The sequence below is a fragment of the Argiope bruennichi genome, chromosome 3, assembly GCF_947563725.1.
Source record: "Argiope bruennichi chromosome 3, qqArgBrue1.1, whole genome shotgun sequence".
NCBI lineage: Eukaryota > Metazoa > Arthropoda > Arachnida > Araneae > Araneidae > Argiope > Argiope bruennichi.
Genome location: NC_079153.1, coordinates 40,955,445 through 40,978,844, shown reverse-complemented (window position 1 = coordinate 40,978,844; position 23,400 = coordinate 40,955,445). Strand labels below are relative to the sequence as shown.

The 23,400-nt window shown below is 30.4% G+C and overlaps 1 protein-coding gene across 1 annotated transcript in view; it reads right to left on the bottom strand.

Annotated features, from left to right (window-relative positions):
* The window catches only part of LOC129963079 (uncharacterized), a 44,802-nt gene that overhangs the window by 3,955 nt on the left and 17,447 nt on the right, over positions 1-23,400 (bottom strand). The window contains exons 3-12 of the mRNA XM_056077115.1: positions 20,758-20,916; positions 18,319-18,522; positions 16,000-16,035; positions 12,599-12,823; positions 10,804-10,869; positions 10,179-10,454; positions 5,654-5,740; positions 4,435-4,665; positions 3,361-3,498; positions 1,716-1,943 (exon numbers count right to left, since the gene is read on the bottom strand). Coding sequence (XP_055933090.1) covers positions 1,716-1,943; positions 3,361-3,498; positions 4,435-4,665; positions 5,654-5,740; positions 10,179-10,454; positions 10,804-10,869; positions 12,599-12,823; positions 16,000-16,035; positions 18,319-18,522; positions 20,758-20,916 — 1,650 coding nt within the window. The remainder of the gene's footprint in view (positions 1-1,715; positions 1,944-3,360; positions 3,499-4,434; positions 4,666-5,653; positions 5,741-10,178; positions 10,455-10,803; positions 10,870-12,598; positions 12,824-15,999; positions 16,036-18,318; positions 18,523-20,757; positions 20,917-23,400) is intronic.

Below are 23,400 nucleotides of genomic sequence, written 5' to 3'. Positions count from 1 at the left end.
ATGAAATTTAGACTGTGATTTCTACTACAAATTTTGCATCAAATATTTTAAGAAATTCATTCAGAGGAAGTATGACTGTCTGATTGTTCGAATATAAGTTAACACGCTAACTACAAAACGAAGAAAGCTAGACGAATAAAATATTTGGTAAAATCCTAGATGGGCCCACCTCTTGGCGACTTATTTGAAATCTCGCCAAGTTGACTACTAATTGAATATTTGTTATTATTATTATTTTTCAATTAAAAAACGATACTCGTAGGCCAGAAATAATAATAAATATAATAAAAGATAAATATAATAAGTAAATAATAAAATAAAATAATAAATAAACAAAAATAAGAATTAAAAAAATAAAAATTTTATATATATATATATATATATATATATATATATATAATATAAAAATAAATAAATTTTAAGAAATCCATCTAGGTTGCCACATTGACGACGTTATCGCCACTCGTTTGGCGAGAATTCAAAAAGACGCCAAGAGGTGGCCTGTGCTAGGATCCACCCAAATATTTAATACACAGAAACAACATCTAAAATGTAGATATGCAACTCTGTAAAGATTAATCATCTGTCAGTTTATACTTTCACAGGCATATTAAAGCGGCAATTAAAAAATGAAAACTGGCATATGATTGCCAATTTTATATATATAAACTCACAAATCAATTTTATATATATGAGAATTGTGTGATAACTTTTCAATTTACAATTACAATTGAAGTTCTATGCTAATTTTGGCTTTAACCACTCGGAAAAAAAGCGTCTGAATGTGTATGTGGTGTATTTGTGTATTAATCGCATCCCAGGGATTAATGGGTAAAAAAAAAGATGAAAAATGCCAAAAATAGCACGCTAATAGATTCTTTAGTAATTATTGATCGCCAACAGAAAGTTAATTATACATAAGAAATTTATTACAGAATAAGCAAGAAAGTTTCACTATTCGCAGTTCATGTTTATAGATTAGTCGTATTATCCGTTCAACGATACGGGCCACGGTGGCCTGGTGGTAAGGTCTCGGCTTCGGAACCGGAGGGTTTCAGGTTCGAGGCCCGATTCCACTGAAGAACCGTCGTGTAAGGGGGTCTGTTGCACGTTAAATCCGTCATGACCAAACGTCCTCCCGCTGTTGTGGAGAGGGGGGTGCCAGCCCAGGTGTCGTCCTCGTCATCTGACCGTGGTTCAAAATGACGAGGTCCATCCCAAAATAGCCCTAGTGTTGCTTCAAACGGGACGTTAATATAACTAAACCAAACCGTTCAATAATACAAAAAGAGAGAAACAAGATTGCGCAATATTACAAATTTTTCATTCTGTTCTTAGTAATCCTTATTAGCACAATATATAGCTTCATAGTGTTGTTCAGTATTCTGAATGCCATATAATATCACAAAATCCTAGTCATAATGTTGAGCATTTCATCCTAAAAGAAAATATTGCGGGCCAAGATTTTGTAATAATCCAGACAACACAACATGACAAACAATATTATGCAATATTTGTGTGCTATTAGAAAAATATTATGAGCGTCACGTAGTTCTTTTAATTCCACATTTATTTTTCACCAGTTAAAAAAAAAATGACTATTCTGGTACTAGCTAAATTATCATAAATTTTGAAATGAAAATGCAAAACCTTTTTTGTTTATTCAAAAAGGAAAGCTAGTCAAGACGAGTATGATTATAAAGAAAATAAATTACCAATTGATACCCATATAACTTTATCTAAATCTGTGTCTTCCAGCTCCACTGTCACAGCAGGTGGTACGCCGGTTCCCTTGGATCGAAATGCTTTTATTTCGTCAAAACCTTCGTTGCTCTCGTCTGAGAATTCTCGCTCTCTTCCAATAGTTTCGCTTGTTTCCATCTCATCCTCATCTTGCTGCAAGACATTCCATTGCTGTTGAGATTGCTGATCTTGGATTTCATCTGAAAAAAAAGCAGCAAAAAAATAACTTCCACATATAGTTTAAGCGCCACATCATGGTCATAGTCCTACAAAAGATTTAAAATAATAATCATTAAATTGCTACTTTATTCAGAATGATAAATGAGTGAGACACAAAAATATAAATAAACTTATAATCAATAGAAAAAGCAGAAAATTGAATTCTTGCATAGAAGAATTTCTCTGTAAATATCCAATGTACCACGCGTAGGTGGAAAAGATCATTTTGTACAACATCACATGTCCATCTTAATGTAATATAAATTTCTTCTTCATCATTGAATTCTCATTTGTAAAAATCATCATAGTCATCTTTGTTAGTCAAGAAATAAAATGAATTAAGCTATCCATTGATACATTAAAAATCCATCACATCCACAGACAAAGCAATTAAATCTATTGTAAAACTCTGGATTTTTCTAAAAAATTGAGAAGTTTAGTACTCTAATAACCTCCTTGCATGAAGGACACAGGTTGTTGCTCGAACACCAAACATCATTGCGCTCAAGATGCAAGCATATTATACATCTTATTAGCACAAGATATTGTACGATATCTCCAGGATGTTGTCCGACTTTCTGAATGCCGGACAACATCATACAGATATCGTAATAATGTTATTGGATATTTTGTCCTAATGGAGCATCCATGCTAGCAGGCATGATGATGATGTCTTCATCATATCCTGCCAAAAAGGCCGAATTGCAAAATACAGCATTTATTTATTTTTCAAATCCCTTTAATTTTATATTCTAAGAGTTGAAAAATTTCTCATGTTCACTTTTTTTATTTTTTTAATGCTTATAAAGATTTAGGCCTTTACTTCAATAATGTTCGAACTTTACTAATTATCTTCTTATTTATTATTCACTTTTTAACTCGTTACAAGTGTACATTGTACACAGGACCATACAATGTCGTTACATTTGTATGGTCCTGTAACGTCACTTGTGCGATCAAAAACCAACAAGGGCATGTTATGTAGTTTCATGTACAAAGGGCAATTCCATTCCACAGTAGGGGTTGCCTCTCTTATCCCCTGATCTATCTTTAACACCGCTTTCATCACATTTACACAATAATACACCAAATTATAACCACTATTTCGTTTCCCTTTGATCCACCCTTATACTGAAAAATTTGCCGAATTCGATCCTCTTTCTTTGTATTTTATCTTTCCCGTTCTGTCAAACATTTTAGAGTAGTTAAAGATTCATAATTATCAAAAAGGCGCGCTGATAACAACATTTATAATTTACAGATTGTTTATGAAATATTTCAAGTCAAAAGTTTACGTCCCCAATAATTTTAAAATTAAAAAAATAATTAAGCAGCAATCAAAATACATCCATTCATTAGTCAAAAGCAATCAGCAAGTAATAAAGAAGAAGAAATCACCTGTCTGCGTATTTACTGATCGTTTCTGACGAAGTTCTTTAGGAGCCAAATGGTTTTCAACATCTTCAACATCGTGAGATCGAAACTGTATAAAATATTCTTCGGTTTCGGGTAAAGTGCTATCCTCGCTCTGCAATCCTTCGTGATTTAGAATTAATAAAGTAAAATAATCGTCAGATACAGAAATTTTTTTGGAAAAACAAAGAACAAAAATAAATCCATTGCATGCTTATAATAGCATACAAAAATCAAATATATAAAAACCAAAATAATGATGAAAATTTTGTTTGTTTGTGTGTGTTTGTGAACATATTTTAGCAGATGCATGGTCAAGAAGATAACACTTTTAGAAATTTTTAATTCGATTTATTTCACCACGGGAGGCATAATTCTCATACGAAGAATAAGCGTCAGTCTACATCGGAACACAAGAGCAAAAGAGAGAAGTTATTCCTTTCAGTAATTTTAATATCAGATTCTGGTAGGGATTTCATTGCCACGTGTCGATTTAGGAAAGGGAATTTTAGATATCTTTAAAAGAATGTTGTAAGCATTAGACATGAGAACATGATGAATTCAGTAGTTTTATAGAGTGAGTGTAGAATTAATGAATTAAAAAAAAAATGGGAATTGGATCAGAAATTAAGAGAACATTTTAGAATGAAGTTAATAGGGCTAAATTATGATAAAATTTAAGAAATGAATTAGGATTTATATTAGATTAAGAGATATCATTATATATATATATATGTAAAGATATCTAAATTCCCTTTCCTAAATCGACAAGTGGCAAAGAAATCCCTATCAAAATCTGATATTAAAATTACTGAAAGGAATAACCTTTCTTTTGCTCTTGTGTCCCGATGTAGACTGACGCTTATTCTTCGTATGAAAATTATGCCTCCCGTGGTAAAATAAATCGAAATAAAAATTTCCACAAGTTTTATCTTCTTCAATTATTTCCCATGGTATAGCAACAATTGTCGATATACAACCTGTCAATATGTCTTCATTTTTAATTTCTTATCTTATAGAATCAGTAACACAGTTCATAATTCAATAATTTTTGCTTACCTGCTTCAGAATTCTCTATCGGAGGCTCCATTTCTTCTAAATTCTGAAAGTTAGCGCTCTGCTGAGATAGTTTTTCTACAAATATCTTTGATAAAAGTTCGTTGTCACTATCATCAAATGAGGAAAATGTTTGGTTCCCTTCGTTCGCGCCCTCATTTTCACTGCTATTTTCCATGTAATATTGTTCCAAAGGAGAGTCCACGGGCTCAAAATCATTTTTCTCCCGAGATTCTGTAAATTATGCATAAATTGAAAGTCAGTAAATTGAGACAAATATAAAATATACGTTCAGAAATGTAATAAAATTAAATAACTTTAAAACACACTTCTTTTTTACGGTGCCATATGACAATATTCATGCTATTTTTTGATAAAATATGTTAGAAGATTTGAACTGGTAGTGCTACTGTAATATTCTCATAAGAAGAAAGGGAAGGGGATAGGTCTGACCATTTGGAGGGGGAGTGGTGAATGTAGTATAATCGTATAATCTGAGGGTGGCTTCAATAGCTATCAAGAATTAAAATGCATCTCTTTCTTCTTTTCTTATTTTACAATTTAAGAAGAGAAAAATGATTTAACACCGATTTATTTATTGGCGTTCACGAAATTTTTTAGGCGAACCGATAAAACAAATTTCAGTACGTAAAGGAATGTAAGATAAAGTTACAGTGAGAAGATACGACAAAGGCGTAGTGCCCCCGACGACCTTCACATACGGTTAGTGTTGCTGATCAAGATGACAGATTTCAGTAATAATTATCAAACTTCTATGGCAATTCCTTCACACACTTTGGAATGACCATGCTGGATTATCACTCTAAGAGTGGGAAAAGATTTTGGTGACCATATTTTAGGGGGGGGGGAATGGAAGCATCTTTAAAGGTAGGCTCTCTTACTGGGAACCCATATTCAACAGTTTTAAAAGCAATGTAGTATTAAACTTTTCTAATTATGATGCTACGCTAGTCACCCAACAGAAAACAAGCATGCTTAAAAATACATTTTTTTCATTAAATGTGTTTAATATTTTATCTTGACTCCTCCTTTTAATATTTAAAAAAATATTTTAGAACCCCGCCATATTCTTTTAGCAACCGTTTATCTTTATAGAAATGGCCGATCTGAAAGGGCGATATAATGTTGAAAACATTAAAAAAAAGGATGAAAAAACGAGTAAAATAGTAATAAATTAATTGAAGTAATAGGAAGCAAGTACCTCCACACACGCAGGTCGGGCATTCGTGTCCTGGTGGAACTTCAATACGACAAGAGTCATCAGCGCACAGAGGAGTCGGGCAAACACCTGAAAACGAACAAAAGGCTTAAAATTCGATGCTGCACTTTTAAAAAATTCGACAATGCGTTGTAAATTAAATAAAATTTTCAAATGGAGTTTCAAATTTAAATTAAATCTAACTAATGCTGATATTTTTCGAACGCAATAAGGTTTAAAGCGTGAATATTCGTTAATTCAAATCAAACGTGGATATTCGATTATTACAATACTTTCTCTCTGCATACTTCATATACGAGAGAGTAATCAAAATATTTTTCCATTTTTTTTTTACATATCAAAGAAAGAAATTAATTATAAAAATATTATTAAACATGAAGATGACAGTTACGTCGAACTATATATTTTTATACATTTTTATTTAAGTTAAGCCTTTTTCCAGATTTTTCATTATTTTCTAAATTTTCGACTGCCGCAACATGATCATATATAAGCCATTTACCATCCTATTTCTATCCTTCAACCAATCGAATTTTCGAAGCTCAGATCACTTATAGTATACCTAGAAAAACATATACCGTCAGAATCCACAATTTAATTGATCTTAGTGATGTCAATTAAAAAGAACGAGAATAAGAATGTAAACGAGAATAAGAACCCGTGAGAATAAGAATTCAGCTATTGAATTAGTTCTGTTCGAATACATTAAGCGGAAATCCGACCTTTCGTTTTATTTCCTGCATACTATTGAATGAAATTTCTAGGAGATGAGATAAACACGGAAGTAACATTTATTATTTTTCCCACCGATGCCAATTATAAAATAAAACAAGCTTTATTTATTAAAATATTTTCCTTGATATACTTTTGTAGTTTTATTTAGTATTTCATCTGTCTCTTGAATCTTTGTTTTTGTCTTTCAAAATATCTGTCTGAGCTTTCAAAAACGCAATGGAACAGTTTTGTAATTATGTTCGTAAAAAATTTCTTTCTTAGAATTAGCTCACTTCGCCTTTTTCTTCATTCATGTGAGGAAAGAAAATAGTTACAGTGAAATAATTATTGTTTTAGATAATCATGTTATTATCACTTATTATCATGTTATTCGATTGCAGTCTGAATGCTCAAGAATTTTGCATTAAGAAACGGAATATTCCATTTAAAGCAGATGACTAAAAAGCCGACTTTTTTGCGAAACTATGAATTTTTTATTTAATATTCTTAATATTTGAACAGATTTTTTTTTAATTTATAAACAGTTAGAGTATTGTTTTTAAGTCTATTTCTTTAAAAGTTACACTGATTTTTATGCTATTTTTTATATTAAGATGCAATTTTCTCAAATTCTAATCTTTGATAGAATTTACTTACGAAAAACCTCATAAATTAAAATCTAAAGCATATTTTTTATTCAAATTTGGTGTCATAATTTTTCAATATGTTCTGTAGTTCCAGCACTAGAAAATAAGAAATCTATTCATTTAGAAATATTTGATAATTGTGTTTCGCGCTTCGCAATGTGAAAAAAATAAGAAATTTCGTGTCATTTATCATTTGAACCAAATATTTAAAGAACGCATAAAAATACTGCTTATTTCTTAGTTCAGGAACTAGATTATATATTTCTGAAGTTATCTGCAAAATTTTAAGCAAATCATTTGATAAACCTCTAAACGAGCTTCACATCTCTTTTTAACAAACAAAAAGGCCTTTTTTTTCCAATTTTTTTTAATTGCCATTTAACTGGTATTTTGGTTTTATAGATGTTTTATCAGTCTTTTTTTATACAAATATCCAAAAATATAACTATTTTCGAGGTTTTTTGAAGAAAATTCACCCCATTCATATACCTTAAAAACCAGCGAATATGGTCTCCACGAAACTTACCTTCTTCTGTAATTTAATACCTCCCGCCCATAAAATTGTTTAGCTTATACTCCACAAATTCCTTGCATGGCATCGACGCACAATAATTACGAAATTTAAATCTTGGCAGTGAATCTAGTATTTTTACTGAATCTATCGTGCGAATACTTGCTTTTTTTAAACCAATTAAAGTTAAAATTTGACATGGAATTATAGTTGTAATCACAAGATAACGTACTGAATTTCACTGATTAAAATCATCGAATTTATGAGATATTGCTTTAATGCATGCGAAAATACCAATCAACAGATGATCCAAACTTTGGCCGATTTGGTTCCAAATTGAATAATAATTAAGAATCTGTATTTTGGATGTGCCTAATGGCCAAATTTCATCTAAGCAACGAAACACACGGACTTCCTCTGAACATATTTTACTCAAATTTTGACTGAAATCTACAAATTTAGTTTTGAGATTCGATACCACATTTCATCCGTTTAGCTCGAAGCGTTTCTGAGTTATCTTTGTCACAGAAAGATAGACGGAAATTTTCTAAAAATGTGTTTTTCGAACTGAGGAAGCTCTGAAACGAGAAGATTCTTCAAAATCTAGAGTTCAAATTTTTAGACGATTATAACACTTCTTCTGTACGTCGTATATATATATCTATACTTATAATAAAGCTCAATGTGTGTGTGTGTGTGTGTGTGTGTGTGTGTGTGTGTGTGTGTGTGTGTGTGTTGGCGCTCTACAGGCCAGGTCATTTGACATACAGCTATCAAATTTGGTACATGTATACCTTAGAGGTCGGGAATGTGCACCTGGGGTCCCTTTTTTTGAAATTTTAATTAGAATTTTAATTATTAATTAAAAACTAACTTTCCCGCCAAAAAATCTTCCATTTTCCCCACCGCCAAATTTTCCGCTAAAATAATCTTCCATTTTCCCCACCGCCAAATGAATAAGGCTCAGTTGTTTTTTTCTCCCAACAGTAATGAGGCTAGGATTAATATTTTTCGGCGGATTATTTCAAACGATCCTGTTTATTTTCTTAATGTTTGATGCATTTAAAATTAAACATTGTTAATTAATCCATGTTTCAGATTCATTCTGAAGTACTTTTGAATTAAAATAACACAGAATAAAGGAAATTAAAAATGTATAATCTGCATAGCGTTACTCCAACTGGCGCAGAAAAATTCACGCATTTGCGTTACCTAACTGGCGAAGAAAATTCACGCATGCGCATTGTTCTGATTGTTGTCATGACAACCACTATCAACGGATGATTTAAATTATTTTTAAGTTAGTTGCATGCCTTTGTAAGTAAATTGTATTTATGTTAGTTATATATTTTTTGTATATGCTTATAGTTTTAATTACACCGTTTTTTAAGTAGTTTTTTTAACCTGTTTTCAATGATTTAAATTATTTTTAAGTTAGTTGCATGCTTTTGTAATTAAATTGTATTTATGTTAGTTATATATATTTTTTGTATATGCTTATAGTTTTAAGTACATCGTTTTTTAAGTAGTTTTTTTAAACCTGTTTTCGACCGATTATTTTAAACGAGTCATTTTATTTTCTTAGTGTTTGATGCATTTAAAATTAAACATTGTTAATTAACCGATCTGTTCATGATGAATCTGAGAAATTTTGTTGACAAATTCTTGAGATATTACATAAATTAATAAAGATATTCTTTAGTGCCCATAAAGTTTGAACGCTCAGTGACTCTATTATCAGTAATCATATTATTAAAAAAATGCTTTGTTTCAGTAAAAAATATTATTATATTAATTGCAGATTAATCATTTACACTTTAATTTAAAGCATAAATTCTACGAGGTGTAACAGAAAATTAGAGAGATACATATCACGTTATGACAGAAAACCTTTATAATATTATGAGTAAATTATATGACTATAAAAATTTGAAGTTTTAAAATATTTTGCTGAAGAATCTATTAAAGTTGGAATTGCATAAAATATTTAATTATTAAAATTTTAACAAACATTAAGATTGGCGAACCGGCTGGTCGCCAAAGGCGGCTAGTATATATATAAAATTAAAAATCAGATCTCTAATCTGAAACTTCAGCATGATAATTAATTCGTCTATCTTTATTTTATTGCGAATATAAAGTTGCAATAAGATGCACACAAAAAAATTATACGGAAATGAAATTGAAAAAATGGAAATGATTTTTTTTTTAACTTTTAAAATGGTGGGAAAATGATTTTGGTGTATTAATATACTCCAAAATCATCGAAGAATTTAAATTTTCTATTAATTTTTAATAAATTTTGAAAAATTATTTTTAATCATCATCTACAGCATAAGAAATGCTTATGTGACAAATTTGGCAACTCTAGGACCTATGATCTGTCCAAGCGAACATTTTGCACGATTTTCAATCACGCATGGCGCATCACGCACGCGGAAATTAACGGCACCAAAAAGCGCCAAGAAAAAATTTCGCCAAATTATAAAAATATACTCATGTGCATGAAAAGTTTTCAACGTGCGAATCACATGCTATATAGACTGACGATTAAAATCGCCAAATTGGCGAAATTTTTTCTTGGCGCTTTTGATCGCCGTTACAACCGACAAGTACCTATTTAAATATTACTCACCTTCTTCAGTTGTAGAAATTTCGTTGTCACTCTCCTCTGTTTCAGAAGTTTCAGTTGCAGCGCTGTCTCCCAAAAGACAATCATAAGTTGGACAGCACTGATCAACTGAACGGATTTCGATGCAGTTTTCAGCACTTGGTGGAAGAGAGCACGATTGGTGCACACAAGTGAAATCGGGTGGCACTTGGCAAATGCATTTCACGCAAGACTTGTTCAGCGAGAGCTCTGCTCCAATTTCGTAAGAATTTCCACCGAAAATGCAACTGTTACCTTCTTCTGTATATTGAAACAAAATAAATATCTTATTTTATGTATTGAATTTTAAAATAATGAGAGTCTCAAAAAGACATGGGTTTTATGTTTTTTTTTTAATTTCAATATTATATAGATTTATTATTTGATATTATGTTATATGGATAGGATGGATCAAACATATGGAAGGAATTTAATTTTAAAGATAAATCAGATTAGTTTCTTTTAATAATTAGTGAACGTAAAATTATTGGATTTTAAATAAAATAAAAATAAAAAATAATCTCAACGCTTTTAATGAATATAAACGGTAACATCGAAAGTTTTTAACAAAAGTGAATTATTAATTATGCGGGTAAGAATAAGCACATACCAGTTTCTGTCGAATTTTCCGTTTCCAGCTCTCTAAGTTCCATGTTATTGTAATGAAGGTCTTCAGCTGAAAGGTCCAAGAAATTATTAATGCGGAGTATATACATTTGTTTCAAGTACAAATACATGATTGAAATAATTATTTCAGAAATATTTTACTTGCAGGCATAAAAGGTCTTTTAAAGAGTAAGTACTTATGTTAAGGTAAGAAAAATGTTTGAAAAATTAAATACATTAGTTGACGGAATGTTAGATAATTTTTGTAGATATTTTCTTAAAGATGGTATGAAAATAATACAGTTGTTCCATTTTAAATAAGTAATATAATTTTGACCAAAAATATAAATGAATTAATTAAAATTCTTCTTAAACAGATTATTTATTCAGCAGACAAACTAAACTATAGGTCTTAGCAATTAAAAAATTATTACTTTAAAAAGTAAGTTATAAAACACAAAACGGAGTGAATTTGAATTAAAATTCATAAAAGCAGACATTAAAATATAAACAGTATTCTTTCTCTAGATTTTATTGAAAATATTTTGCAGCAGAAAATACACCGATATTTATTATATCTGTCAAAGAAAGGGGAAAAAAATTTCTGAAATGTTTAAGCTTCGAAAATGATCCTGAAAAAAATAAAACATTGCTTTTTTAAAAATTTAAAAAAAAAAAAAACACTCTCTCTTGATTATGATATATTCTGGTAACTTTGTGGAGGCAAAAGAGGATAAAAAAATACCTTGACACAATATATTTCATAAATTTGAAAAAAAAGAAAAAGAAAGAAAGAAAAAGCAGAAAAGTGCGATCTGAGTGATAAATCAAAATTAGCCGTAAATTAATTTCTAATTTTAGAACCTCTTGTAGCATGCTTTGTTGGTGTAGAGAAAATAAAATGTTTTTTGAATCTTTATACTGTTTTTAAATCCAGATATAGTAAGCAGTTAGATTTTTTTTTTTAAATCTACTTTCGGCTTTCGGTAGGCACTTGAATATTCTGCGCACACACAAGCAATGTGTATAAAAATCACTCTTTGAAGATATTTAATGGAAAATTCAATCATTGAAGTAATTCTAAATATTTACTTTTAATATTAATTCATATCAATATATATTTATTGATCATTTAATGCAATCATATGTAATAAAAGTCGCAGCATTCCTAGTGACAATCAATCTCCTGCCATTCAAAATTTGGCAAAAATTTTCTCAGAGGAAAGAGAAAAACAAGTCAGAATCATTTTGGCCAGTAACGCTATCAGGATGAGCTAGGGGACACATGCAGTAACTACGTAATTAACTACAGAAAATTCTTTATTTGATAAAACTGCATTTCCACAGCATATGAGCGCGTCTAATTTCGTAACACTTGGATTTCAGAGAAGCATGGATTGATGAACCCTTTAAAAAATATCTGATATTTCATAGCCATTCAGAGTGACAATGGAGATTCTTGTACCGAGGACAGCATTTTCTATAACAGAATTCATAAATTGTTGCATTTTCTCTTTGCGCCACTGAAACAGTATTGAAATCCAACTCGAGCGTTGGCGAAGATGTGCTTTTATGTATATGCGATTGGTGTTTATGATCATACTTTTCAATATAATTTTGGCTTCTTTTGTGTTTCTTTTTCATTTCCTGACAGTTTGTGTTTTAGTTTTTAAACTATCTTGTAAGTTAGAATTTAAAAATGAAATATACAGGCGTTATTTTATAAATAAAACAGTAAAGCTCTTTTCATTGATGGCAACACATGTAAAAGAAATGGAAGGAGGAATTGGACAACTTACGACAATAATATTCTATCGGACAACATTTCCTTTCATGATATATAGGGATGCAACCTGCATCCAACAGGTGCTTCTTCCTTTCAAACACGCATTCTTGCTGGTAGCAAGTCGAGTTGTCTATTCCATTCCAGTCCTCCTTACATTCACAGACAAGACAGGGGTCATCAGATGAGTAGATCTTTGCACCCAGAGGATATGTAATGTTATTGTACACACAGGTAATGCCTGAAAGAATAATACAAATTTAAAACTATGTTAATTTTTTAATTAATTTAATCACAATAAAGGTTATGATATAGCAGTGATCTTTAGACGATGATCTATTGAACATCAGGAATTCATAGCAATTTTTTAACAAGTCAAAAGCTCATTACTCTTCTCCATTCTGTTTTTAGACTATTCATTTAGACCACTCAATCATGAACATTCTATGACAGTTTCACTCCATCCCTTTTCTAAACGCCCTTGTTAGAATACACTGCAAGCTCTTTACCTTCACATACCAAACTCTCTTCGTCTGACCCACGGCGCTCTCTTCACAGAGCCTCATTTCAAATGTTATGATAAAAAATATTAATAGCTAAATATCAACCTCCCACTCCACGCCATATCAATTGTCAATCGCCATATTTTTCGCAAGGCGATCGGCCTTGGCAGAGAGTGATTGAGAATGACCGGCTAACAGAAATTCCGACTTCATTTTAGTATTTTTCGCATATTTTCGCCATATTTTTCGCAAGGCGATCGGCATTGGCAGAGAGTGATTGAGAATGACCGGCTAACAGAAATTCCGACTTCATTTTAGTATTTTTCGCATATTTTCGCCATATTTTTCGCAAGGCGATCGGCATTGGCAGAGAGTGATTGAGAATGACCGGCTAACAGAAATTCCGACTTCATTTTAGTATTTTTCGCATATTTTCGCCATATTTTTCGCAAGGCGATCGGCCTTGGCAGAGAGTGATTGAGAATGACCGGCTAACAGAAATTCCGACTTCATTTCAGTAATTTTCGCATATTTTCGCCATATTTTTCGCAAGGCGATCGGCATTGGCAGAGAGTAATTGAGAATGACCGGCTAACAGAAATTCCGACTTCATTTTAGTATTTTTCGCATATTTTCGCCATATTTTTCGCAAGGCGATCGGCATTGGCAGAGAGTGATTGAGAATGACCGGCTAACAGAAATTCCGACTTCATTTCAGTAATTTTCGCATATTTTCGCCATATTTTTCGCAAGGCGATCGGCATTGGCAGAGAGTAATTGAGAATGATAGGCTAACAGAAATTCCGACTTCATTTTAGTATTTTTCCTATTCTAAGCTTATATTATATTTATTTTGGGCTTATTATAGATTTTGGGAAGTATATTAACACACTGCATATCTAGCACATTGCGTGCCAGTAGTAAGTATTCTCAGAAGGCCGTGTCGTACACATACATATATGCAACGGGTATTTACATCTTCATGGTCACGCCGCATTGAACTGCGCGACATTATAATGTACCGGGTAATTCAAAAGTCCATTAGCATTTGAAAATTCAATAATTTACGGAGTAATGTAGGTAGAGAGGTAAAAATGGACACATATGCTTGAAATGAAATGGGGTTTAACTGAAATAAAAAAGAATGCAAAAAAATGGGAGATGACGGTTATTCATCTAACGTGTTGTGGACCGGCCTTAACATATGTCAATTCCCCCAACTGCAGAATTTGGGCTAACGAAAGTCCTAAAACTGTTGTGGAAACTCCATTGCATGATGTTGGTTGTGAGGTAACCGAAAATCGCAAGTCTACTGCTATTTCATCGAAGTTGACCTCATTAGGGATGCTAGAAGACAACATCGGATGACAATTTCTCATCACAAATACAGATATGCTGTACAATACTTTTCACAATATTGCTCCTTGACAACAGGTATTTTTGGCGAATGATGGTCGACATGTTGAGCATTTGTTACAAAGAATATAGTTTTTGCAAAAAAATTATATGCCAATTACTGCTTTTGTTATTAAATGAAGTTTAGTATATTGGCTATTTTTTTACACTTTTTTTTTGGTTTTAAAAACACCCCATGTTATTTCAAGCATGTGTGTCAATTTTTACCTTTCTACCAACACCATTCCATGAATTATTGAATTTGTAAATTTTAGCGGACTTTTGAAACACCTCTTTTTATATGGGTTTCTGATATTCTGGTCTGTAGGGAAATACATTCTAAGCGTGGTTTTCACAAATGCAAAATAATGAAACATGTGAATATCGCGTCGCTCTTTTGTTGTCTAAATAAATAAAAAAAACTGAAGAAACCAAAACAAATTAATCAAATCATAGAGAACACAATATATTTAACGTTTAACGTAACGTAAATTACAAAAAAGAAAAAAGAAAAGAAAAAAAGAAAAAGAAAGAAAAGAAAAGAAAACATGTCGAGTCCAGCTGAGAAATATTACCTACTTGACCGTGGCACATAATGTGTTAAGAAGCGGAAACCATACTGAAGGTTAAAAGAAGGCCACAATAACATAATGGCAATGCCAAGGCTTTGTTGATCGTGCCTCGTGTACAATTCCATAAAATTGTATCGCGTATGTAGACTTGATGGGGATTAAATATGTCCTTGTGTTTACTTTCCTGACTTCCACACCAAATAATGTGAAGACGTTATTTGGTATGGAAAGTCTAGAAAGTGGCTGCTAACTCTGGTCTCAACCTCGTTTTGTGACTACAGATAAAAATGCCGAAGTCGTTCCTAAAATAGTTTTTGTATAGATTCAAATAGGACGTTAATCTATTCTAACATAATTGACAAATGCTTCCGAAGATGAAGTTTCGAGATTATTTATTATTTTTAAAGAATGTATTATTAATCAATTTAGGTTTTCAGAATAAGAAAATTTTCTAAAGCATTTTATGTTACTATTCTTTTCGATATTTCATAATTCAGAGAAATTTTAATATTAACGAGATTTTTATAAAAGAAATGCAGGTATTCAAAGATGTGAAATATGTCACTTAAAAAAATATAAATTTTCTCAATTTTATATTTCAAATATAAAATCTCCATTTTCAAGAATTAAATACTAAGAAAACATGAATTTTTTTTTCGTTGAAAAAACTATCGGTGTTCAAGTTTAGAAAGTCTCTGAATTTTTTATTTCATTGAATTATAATTCTTTAAATTTTAAAGAGCAGTTAAATTTTTCTCTCCATAATAGGAAAAAAAAATCTATATTATTTTGCTTTAAACTTTAGCAAATAATATTTTGAGAGATATCCGCTTAAAACTAATTTAAAATTATTATTTAATAGAATAGTTACCAAGAAAAAGAAATCAGCGAAATAGAATCTCTCTGACAAAAAGAAAAAGTACCATGTCATATTTAAAATCAATTACCTGATGTTTCAGCGGTATTATCAGACGCATAACCAACTGAAAAAAAAAGATAAGTTATTGATATTTTTGATGAAGATAATTAAAGTTTATTAAATAAAAAATATAACTAGATCATTAGAACATTTTTCAAGCCAATTTAGCAATAATAATAATAATAATAACTGTAATGACAAAACTTTACTTATAATGCATGCATGTTTAAAATTATAATTTTATATACGAACTGAATGGAATATATCCTATATTTATTGCATTTACAAAGGTAGATGAAAAATTATTCTCATTTTAGTCAGAAAAAAACTATTCTAATAGGACATTGGCAACTTGCTGAGTATGCATTATGTAGTTCATCGTTGTCGCACAACCGAAATTTGATTGCATTAGGGTAATTTATCTTCGTTCAATTGAAAAGTAAACATAGTCCTCCCACTAGCAATGTTGACCAAGAACAAACAACGAGCGTCATCCGTTTCCTTTGTTGAAGGTTGTAGAATGAATCAAGATTAGTCGGCGACTCTTCACACAAAACGTTGACATTTCAAATCTACACTAAATGCCGAGCCCTATTGCAGCAGAAGGTGCTTGAACCCACACTGCTATATTCAGTCTTGCGACCAATAGTTGTTTGAGTGTCGAAAACATTAAGAATCCTTTCTAAAGCCCGGATTTCATACCAACTAATTATTTAGATCCTTTAAAGTAGATCCATAATGTAGACGCTGCTTTTCTTATAGAATAGCATGAACAACCTGCTGTTGTGGTTTTCCTAAAACGTTCTCGCATACTATAATAATACTATAATATAATAAATAATGTATGTGTTTTTCGAGCTCAGGAGGATCTAAAACGTGTAGATTCGTCGAAATCTCGAGTTCGAATTTTTTAAAGACCATTATATTTTCTCTGCATTACGTATACGAGAAAGTAAATATATATCAGAGATTTGTTTTCCATTTGAACACATTCTTATTTATAGGTAAGCGCGAGTTTATGGATCATTGCATAAAATGCATTGTAAAGACAATGGAACGTAGTGAGAAATGGCGTTCCTATTCAATCATTAGTTTTGTTTACCTATTGTTTAAAAATAAATTGCGAATAACTTTCGGGCTTGCAATTCATCTTCTTGAATAAGTCTGACAAAAATTTGACCACAGCTAAAATAAATAGTTTTTACGTTAACTCATTGTTTATAGACAAGTAAATAAATATATAGACAGATCTTATTTGGCACAAGAATATTTTTTAAGGGTTTCTGCAAATAAGATTCCAATTAATTTCTCTTATAAGCTAATCCTCCAAAAGATGCTGCAGAGAAACAAATAATTTTACAATCTTAGAAATAGTATGGTTATGTGAAGATAAAGAAAACGAGCATGTCCCCATTTGAAAGACAGAACACTACAGAGAATTTTCTTAAAGATATTTAAAGATGGAATCATAAATCTTTCGAATTTAACTGAATATCGTACTTTTAAGTATCAAGTTTTTTTGTTTTTTTTTCAATTTATCAATATTTTCTCAAATTTGTGCAGATAAAAAACTTTGTTATACTGAAAAAAAAAAGAAGTGGAAAAGAAAAAAAGCAAACGCTTGTGCACCATAGAATCATTACTGACTAATGATGCTGCATCAGGAAATACGATAAAGCTGCCCGCCAAGAACCACAACATATCAATTATGCCATGCAAAATATATCCCATTACAAATATTTGTCTATGAAGTCCTCACAAGAAAATGATGGTATCACCTAGCAACAGTGCAGTTACAGGGTCATTAAGGTAGTCAAAAATCTTACTTGTATGGAAAATTCTCATTTTCGTACTCGATAATGAGAACTAAGAATTTCTGTATATCTTCTTCACAAACGTACTTTTTTCAAGTCAATGCACATTATGTGATAATACATTTCAAGTATTTCCTTTCTAAACTTTAATTACAAATGGAATCAAATCTTGCTCGTGTAATAAACAACAAATACGCCACGTTGACCTAAATTCGGAATCCATTGTGACTCTTACAGGATAAAATTAGATGCGACAGCGCAGTATACAACAGCATGTAGTTAGAATGATATAGCAGTTATATTTATTATGTGATTGTGATGTCATGTGAGTTGATTGTATTTCAAATATATAAAAATTGTCATCATCTTATTATTATATACAACACTTTAATATTTGTTACATGTATTAATTTGTATCTTTGGTGGCTTTTTATTAATTCGTCCAATTCACTTCACTTTCCCATTTGTAAACTTTAAAAACAATAACAGAAGATAAAGACTGAAACGTAGATACTTCTGATTTAAAAACTTACTGCATTCATATCTTGAAGGGCAACATTTATTTTCTTCATATACCAAATGACAGTTTTCTCCTTCAACAAGATCGAGCTGAGGGCATTCTCTCTGTCTGCATACGACTTGGGGTGTTATTCCGTCCACGCATCTGCACACTTGACAATTATCTGCAAGTTTGATCTTTTCTCCTACTTTGTATTCCACGTTTTGATACAAGCAAACTGCAAAATACTATTCAATTTAATAAATCAATGGAATAAGCTCTAAATTAGGTCAACATATAATCTGCAAACATAATGTAACTGAGATAGTGATAAGCGAGAGCGGTATTCATGGTAGAGGGTAAAAAAAATATTTTTAACTAGTTTTTCCAACTGACAGAAGTAAAAAATTAAGCGCATTAGTATGTTTTTCACATATACTTAATATCTGATTACTACTGCTAAGCTACTAATTTTAGTAAAATGAATTATATTTCAAGTGAATACGTCAACATAACTCGGAGGTTGATAAAAATGTTCATTATTCGTATAGATAAAAAAGTTATTAATAAGAATTATTTGCTATTAATAAGAATAAACATTACTATTTACTACAAAATAGTATTTTTCATTAATTATATTATTATTTTACTTGTTGGCCTTAGAACTTCGCATAAAAAGAAGAGAAAATCTGAAAAACATTTATTTTTTAAAAATATTTGGGTGCATTTGCAAATAATCGTTTTTTAAAGATCGTTTGTTCTTATTCAATTCAATTATTTTTATTAACAGCAAGAATAGACAATATTATTTATAATTAATAAGAACAAATTATTATTTTTTTTTATTAAAATTACTATGGAAAAAAAAAAACATACCATATTTTAATGTTTGGCATTATTCAGTTTATAAAAATCGTTTGTTCATTTTTTTTATGCTTACGTTAATTCATAAATTTTAAGATGGCGTTTTACAAATCCAACGAGTATTAATTATGTAAAAAACTCATTTGATATAAAATTCTTTTAAGCATTTATTTTTTTACGAATTTTTTATGTATTGCTGTAATTTATATAAATGCTATGCATTTCTTATAGTTTTATGCTTATACGAATCCTAACATGGTAATATTTACAGGCTGAATACTAGCTGCAAATTGTTAGATTTACAAGATTTTCAAAACTTTAATTAGAATTTTAATTAAAAACTTAATCGAAATTTTAACTTTTTCCCTCCATTACTTCAAATTAAATTATTGTACAAAAACTATTCTTACCCATTTTAAAATTTGAAAGAAATTTAACGAAGCAACTTTTAAAAAGAAGAATAATTCATTACTCAGCTGTGAATTTTGTTCTTTAAAAAGAAAAATAATTCATAATCATAACTCAAGCAAGATAGCTCTAACAAATTCTTAAAGCCACAGTTTAAACAATTTTGCAAACTTTGAATTGAGTGTCCGAAATTTGTTAACGATGTAGCAGCTATAGTAAAATATACTTAAATGCTATTATTTGCAATTTTGATAAGATGGTTATGGCTTGATTTTTTGAAACAGCATCATAAGATTATTCATTTATTAAATGTCTTATTTTTGAGATTTCTGAGTATGATTAAATTTTAATTCTTTTTTTGAAATTTTCTGTTTTTGAGATTTCTAAGTATGAATAAGTTTTAATTTTTTTAGAAGTTTATGTCAAAGAATTTAATATTATTCTATAAATGCGTAATTTATCGATTTGTTTTCAAAACCGCAAAACAAAATTTTTAAGAAAATGCAATTTACTGCAGCTGGAATTTTAACAGGGAAAGAAAAAGTAAAAAATACTACTTTAGAACTCTCGCAAATCAATTCGCCAAATTAGTGCAACTAATAGACATTTTAAAAATTTTAATGAATGCTCCTAATGGATATTTTAAATAGTTATTAGAGTCTCCTGAAAAATTTCAACTTTTCGACTTACATGGTTTTTAAACCAAGCTGACAGAGGATTGAAGTATTATCTCTAAACAGGGCAACTGTCACCACAACTTAGGTGTTAAAATAATATAACTAAAAATAAATAAAATATAGAATATATTGTCCACACGCAAAAATAAACCCAATAATATAATCGTTTTCAACAAAAACAATTAACTTTCAAAAAATTGGCTTTTGTGCTAAAAAAAAAAACCAAACCAAAATTTAAAAAAATTATTTTATCTGAAGCATCAGTTACGTTTATAAATATATATTTTATTAGTTTTTGTTTTAATTTAAATGGATAAATAGATGAATGTGAGATTTCATTCTCAATACTTCATCTGTTCTAAAGAATGAATACGTTTTTTTATATTCCTCGGCAGTAGAAAATTATAAAAAGATTAAAATCAATAGCTTAAATTTCTCAAAAAAATAATGCCATGTTAAAAAGAAGCAAATTTATTTTGATTTTAACTTTTTTCAAATTAGTGGATACTTTAATTTGTGAATACCTTTTGACTGTGAAGCTGGTTGCTTCACAGAGGAACATAAATAATTTGTGGGACATCCACAAGAGTTTGTCTGCACGATCTGACAGCCCTTAGCTTCATAATGTTGATAGAACCTCCACTCACAGTTACAGTCCTCCTGACTCGCTTCATTACTAATTCCTGGAAAAAAAATTGCATTTTGCAGATAAAACTACTTTCTATATAAAATAGTACCCCCAAAAGTATCTTACAGAAGATTATTTCTTATCTTCTGGTCACTCTTTATTATTATTCTTTGAAAATAAATAATTAGATTCATGCCAAAAAATACTTTTACTTATTTTTGCATCATTTAGATTTGATTTGATTTGATTTAGTGGAGTTTTCTATCGCAAAAACCATTATTGATTATGCTGCGCCAAACGTATGGTATGATGCATTATTTAGAATTATATCTGTCTGTTATACAGATAACTTAAAGATGCTTTGAGCTAGAACCATGAAATTGGTATGTGATCTTTACATCAAAAAATAAATACGAAACGAAAAGAACTAGATGAATGCCATTTGGAACACAATTTAACACGTAGATACCTATCATATTTAAAATAAAATCTGTCAACGAGTCGATTGTCTGTCGGTCTTTACTTTCATAGTCAAATAAACGGGATAACTCGAAAATGCAATGTCTTAAATATACAAAATTTGATATGTGATTTTGTGACTACAATTGTAATTCTTTGCAAATTTTGATGTAGGATTATAGGCAGTCTTTCAGAAGAAACTGGACTACATTTGTGTTTCGCTTGCGAGGAAATCTCCAGTAACCAATTCAACTTTAGAAAATAATTTGTAATAAGCACTAATAATGAGCCAATTTTTGAATACTGTTAATTAAAAATACAGTTAAAAGACAACACACATAATACTCTTCCTTCATTTCAAATTTTTCAACTATGCCATGCCATAATACATTAGGTCATTATTACGCTATCACTTACTTATTTATTTTAATCTAATCGAATAGAGCATTTCATTTTAATTGCGTCACACGGAAAAGTAATTTAATACATCAGTTTCGGAAGGATATTAAAAAGAATCCTTTGTCTCAAAATGGATTTTTCGATTTACTTCTTATTTTTGAAATGTATTCCTCTTTTAAAATCTCCTTATTTTAATCTGAAAACAGAAATTAATGAAACACTCATTCACCTAAAATACGAGTTAAAAATCTCATATTCTGATTTTTTTTTCCCGTGAAGGTTCACACTTGTCAACATTCTATGCATATAGGTATGTTTTAAAATTTTCTTTTATGTTCTCTAAAGCATGAACAGCATCGACATATTTCCAAAGAGAAAATAGCTAAAATGAAATTTCTATTAGAAATTATTCCATATCCATTATTATTATTATAGGTTATGACAAGATTTTATATGAGTGACCAACTGCAACTTAATTTAATCTACTTCGTTAAAGAACCCTTTCTTATATAAACCGTAGGCGTTTCTTGGAAAAAAGCTGATACAGGAAGCAATTTATGAATTAAAGGTTTCTAGAAAAAAGGAGGTAGAAATAGAAAAGACCTCGAGTGTCCTCTGAGTAAAAGAAATGTTTCGATTCAAAAAAACTCCATTTTACTCCTGGAGATTGTTCTTCGTTGTTTGAAACTATCTAGAAGGAAGATTGAAGGAAATACTTCAAAACTGCATTATACAGCAAACTTTCGATAATCCGGCATTGCGCTAATCCGCCGCTTCTTATAATCTGGTGTTTTTTTTAAAAAACAGTAGATAGCGTTAAGGAAAAATAAGTAACAACATATGAGTTTCAAAGAGCATTCTGATTGGTTGGTCCATGGTTCGAATCCCAACCACGATGTTTTATCCAAAGAATGGAATTCTTTAATTTATCTATTGTTGATTTAAGATCTAGAGGTTCTACATCTTTTTTAAATATTCGATTTGGATTGTCATCAAACATTTATATATGTGTAACAGCTGAGTCCCATCAATAATACATAAGTTCTCAGTGTTTTGAGTTGCTTCGTTCTAATAAATCTAATTATTTGTTTAAGCTAACGGCATAGTTCTTTACATCTTCGTGACAATATTTATTATATATACAAGGCAATTAAAAAAAAGAAATGAAAAAGGTTTAAAATTTTAATTTCTAATGAATAACAATAGATAGAGATGAATATGTCACATTGGATAGAGAAAAGCTCAGAGTTTTATTCTAAGCATTTAACATAAGTTCATCGAATCGGAAAGCCATTTCTTGACACACGCGAAGCAACTGGACCCCGGTTATTGAATTCACTGCTGTAAGGATTTGATCTTTCAGACCTTAAAGAGTAGCAGGCTTAGATTCTAAGTATGCGCTATACAACTGGTTGCGAGATTCCAAGCTGTCCGTTTCCTTTCCTTGTCGTTTTCTATGGTTACGTTTGAAAGCAATGCAAATACGCTCAACATTTTCATCTAATGTACGATGACGGCTAGTGCTTTTTTTTTTTTTTTTCCCTATACATGCAACACCTGCTATGAATTTCTTGTACCAACTGTAAATTTATGTATGACGAGGTGGTTCTTAGCTGAATTTACAGCGAAATACAAGTTGCAATGCAGCAATGAATTCATTCTTTGCGTAATGCAACACATA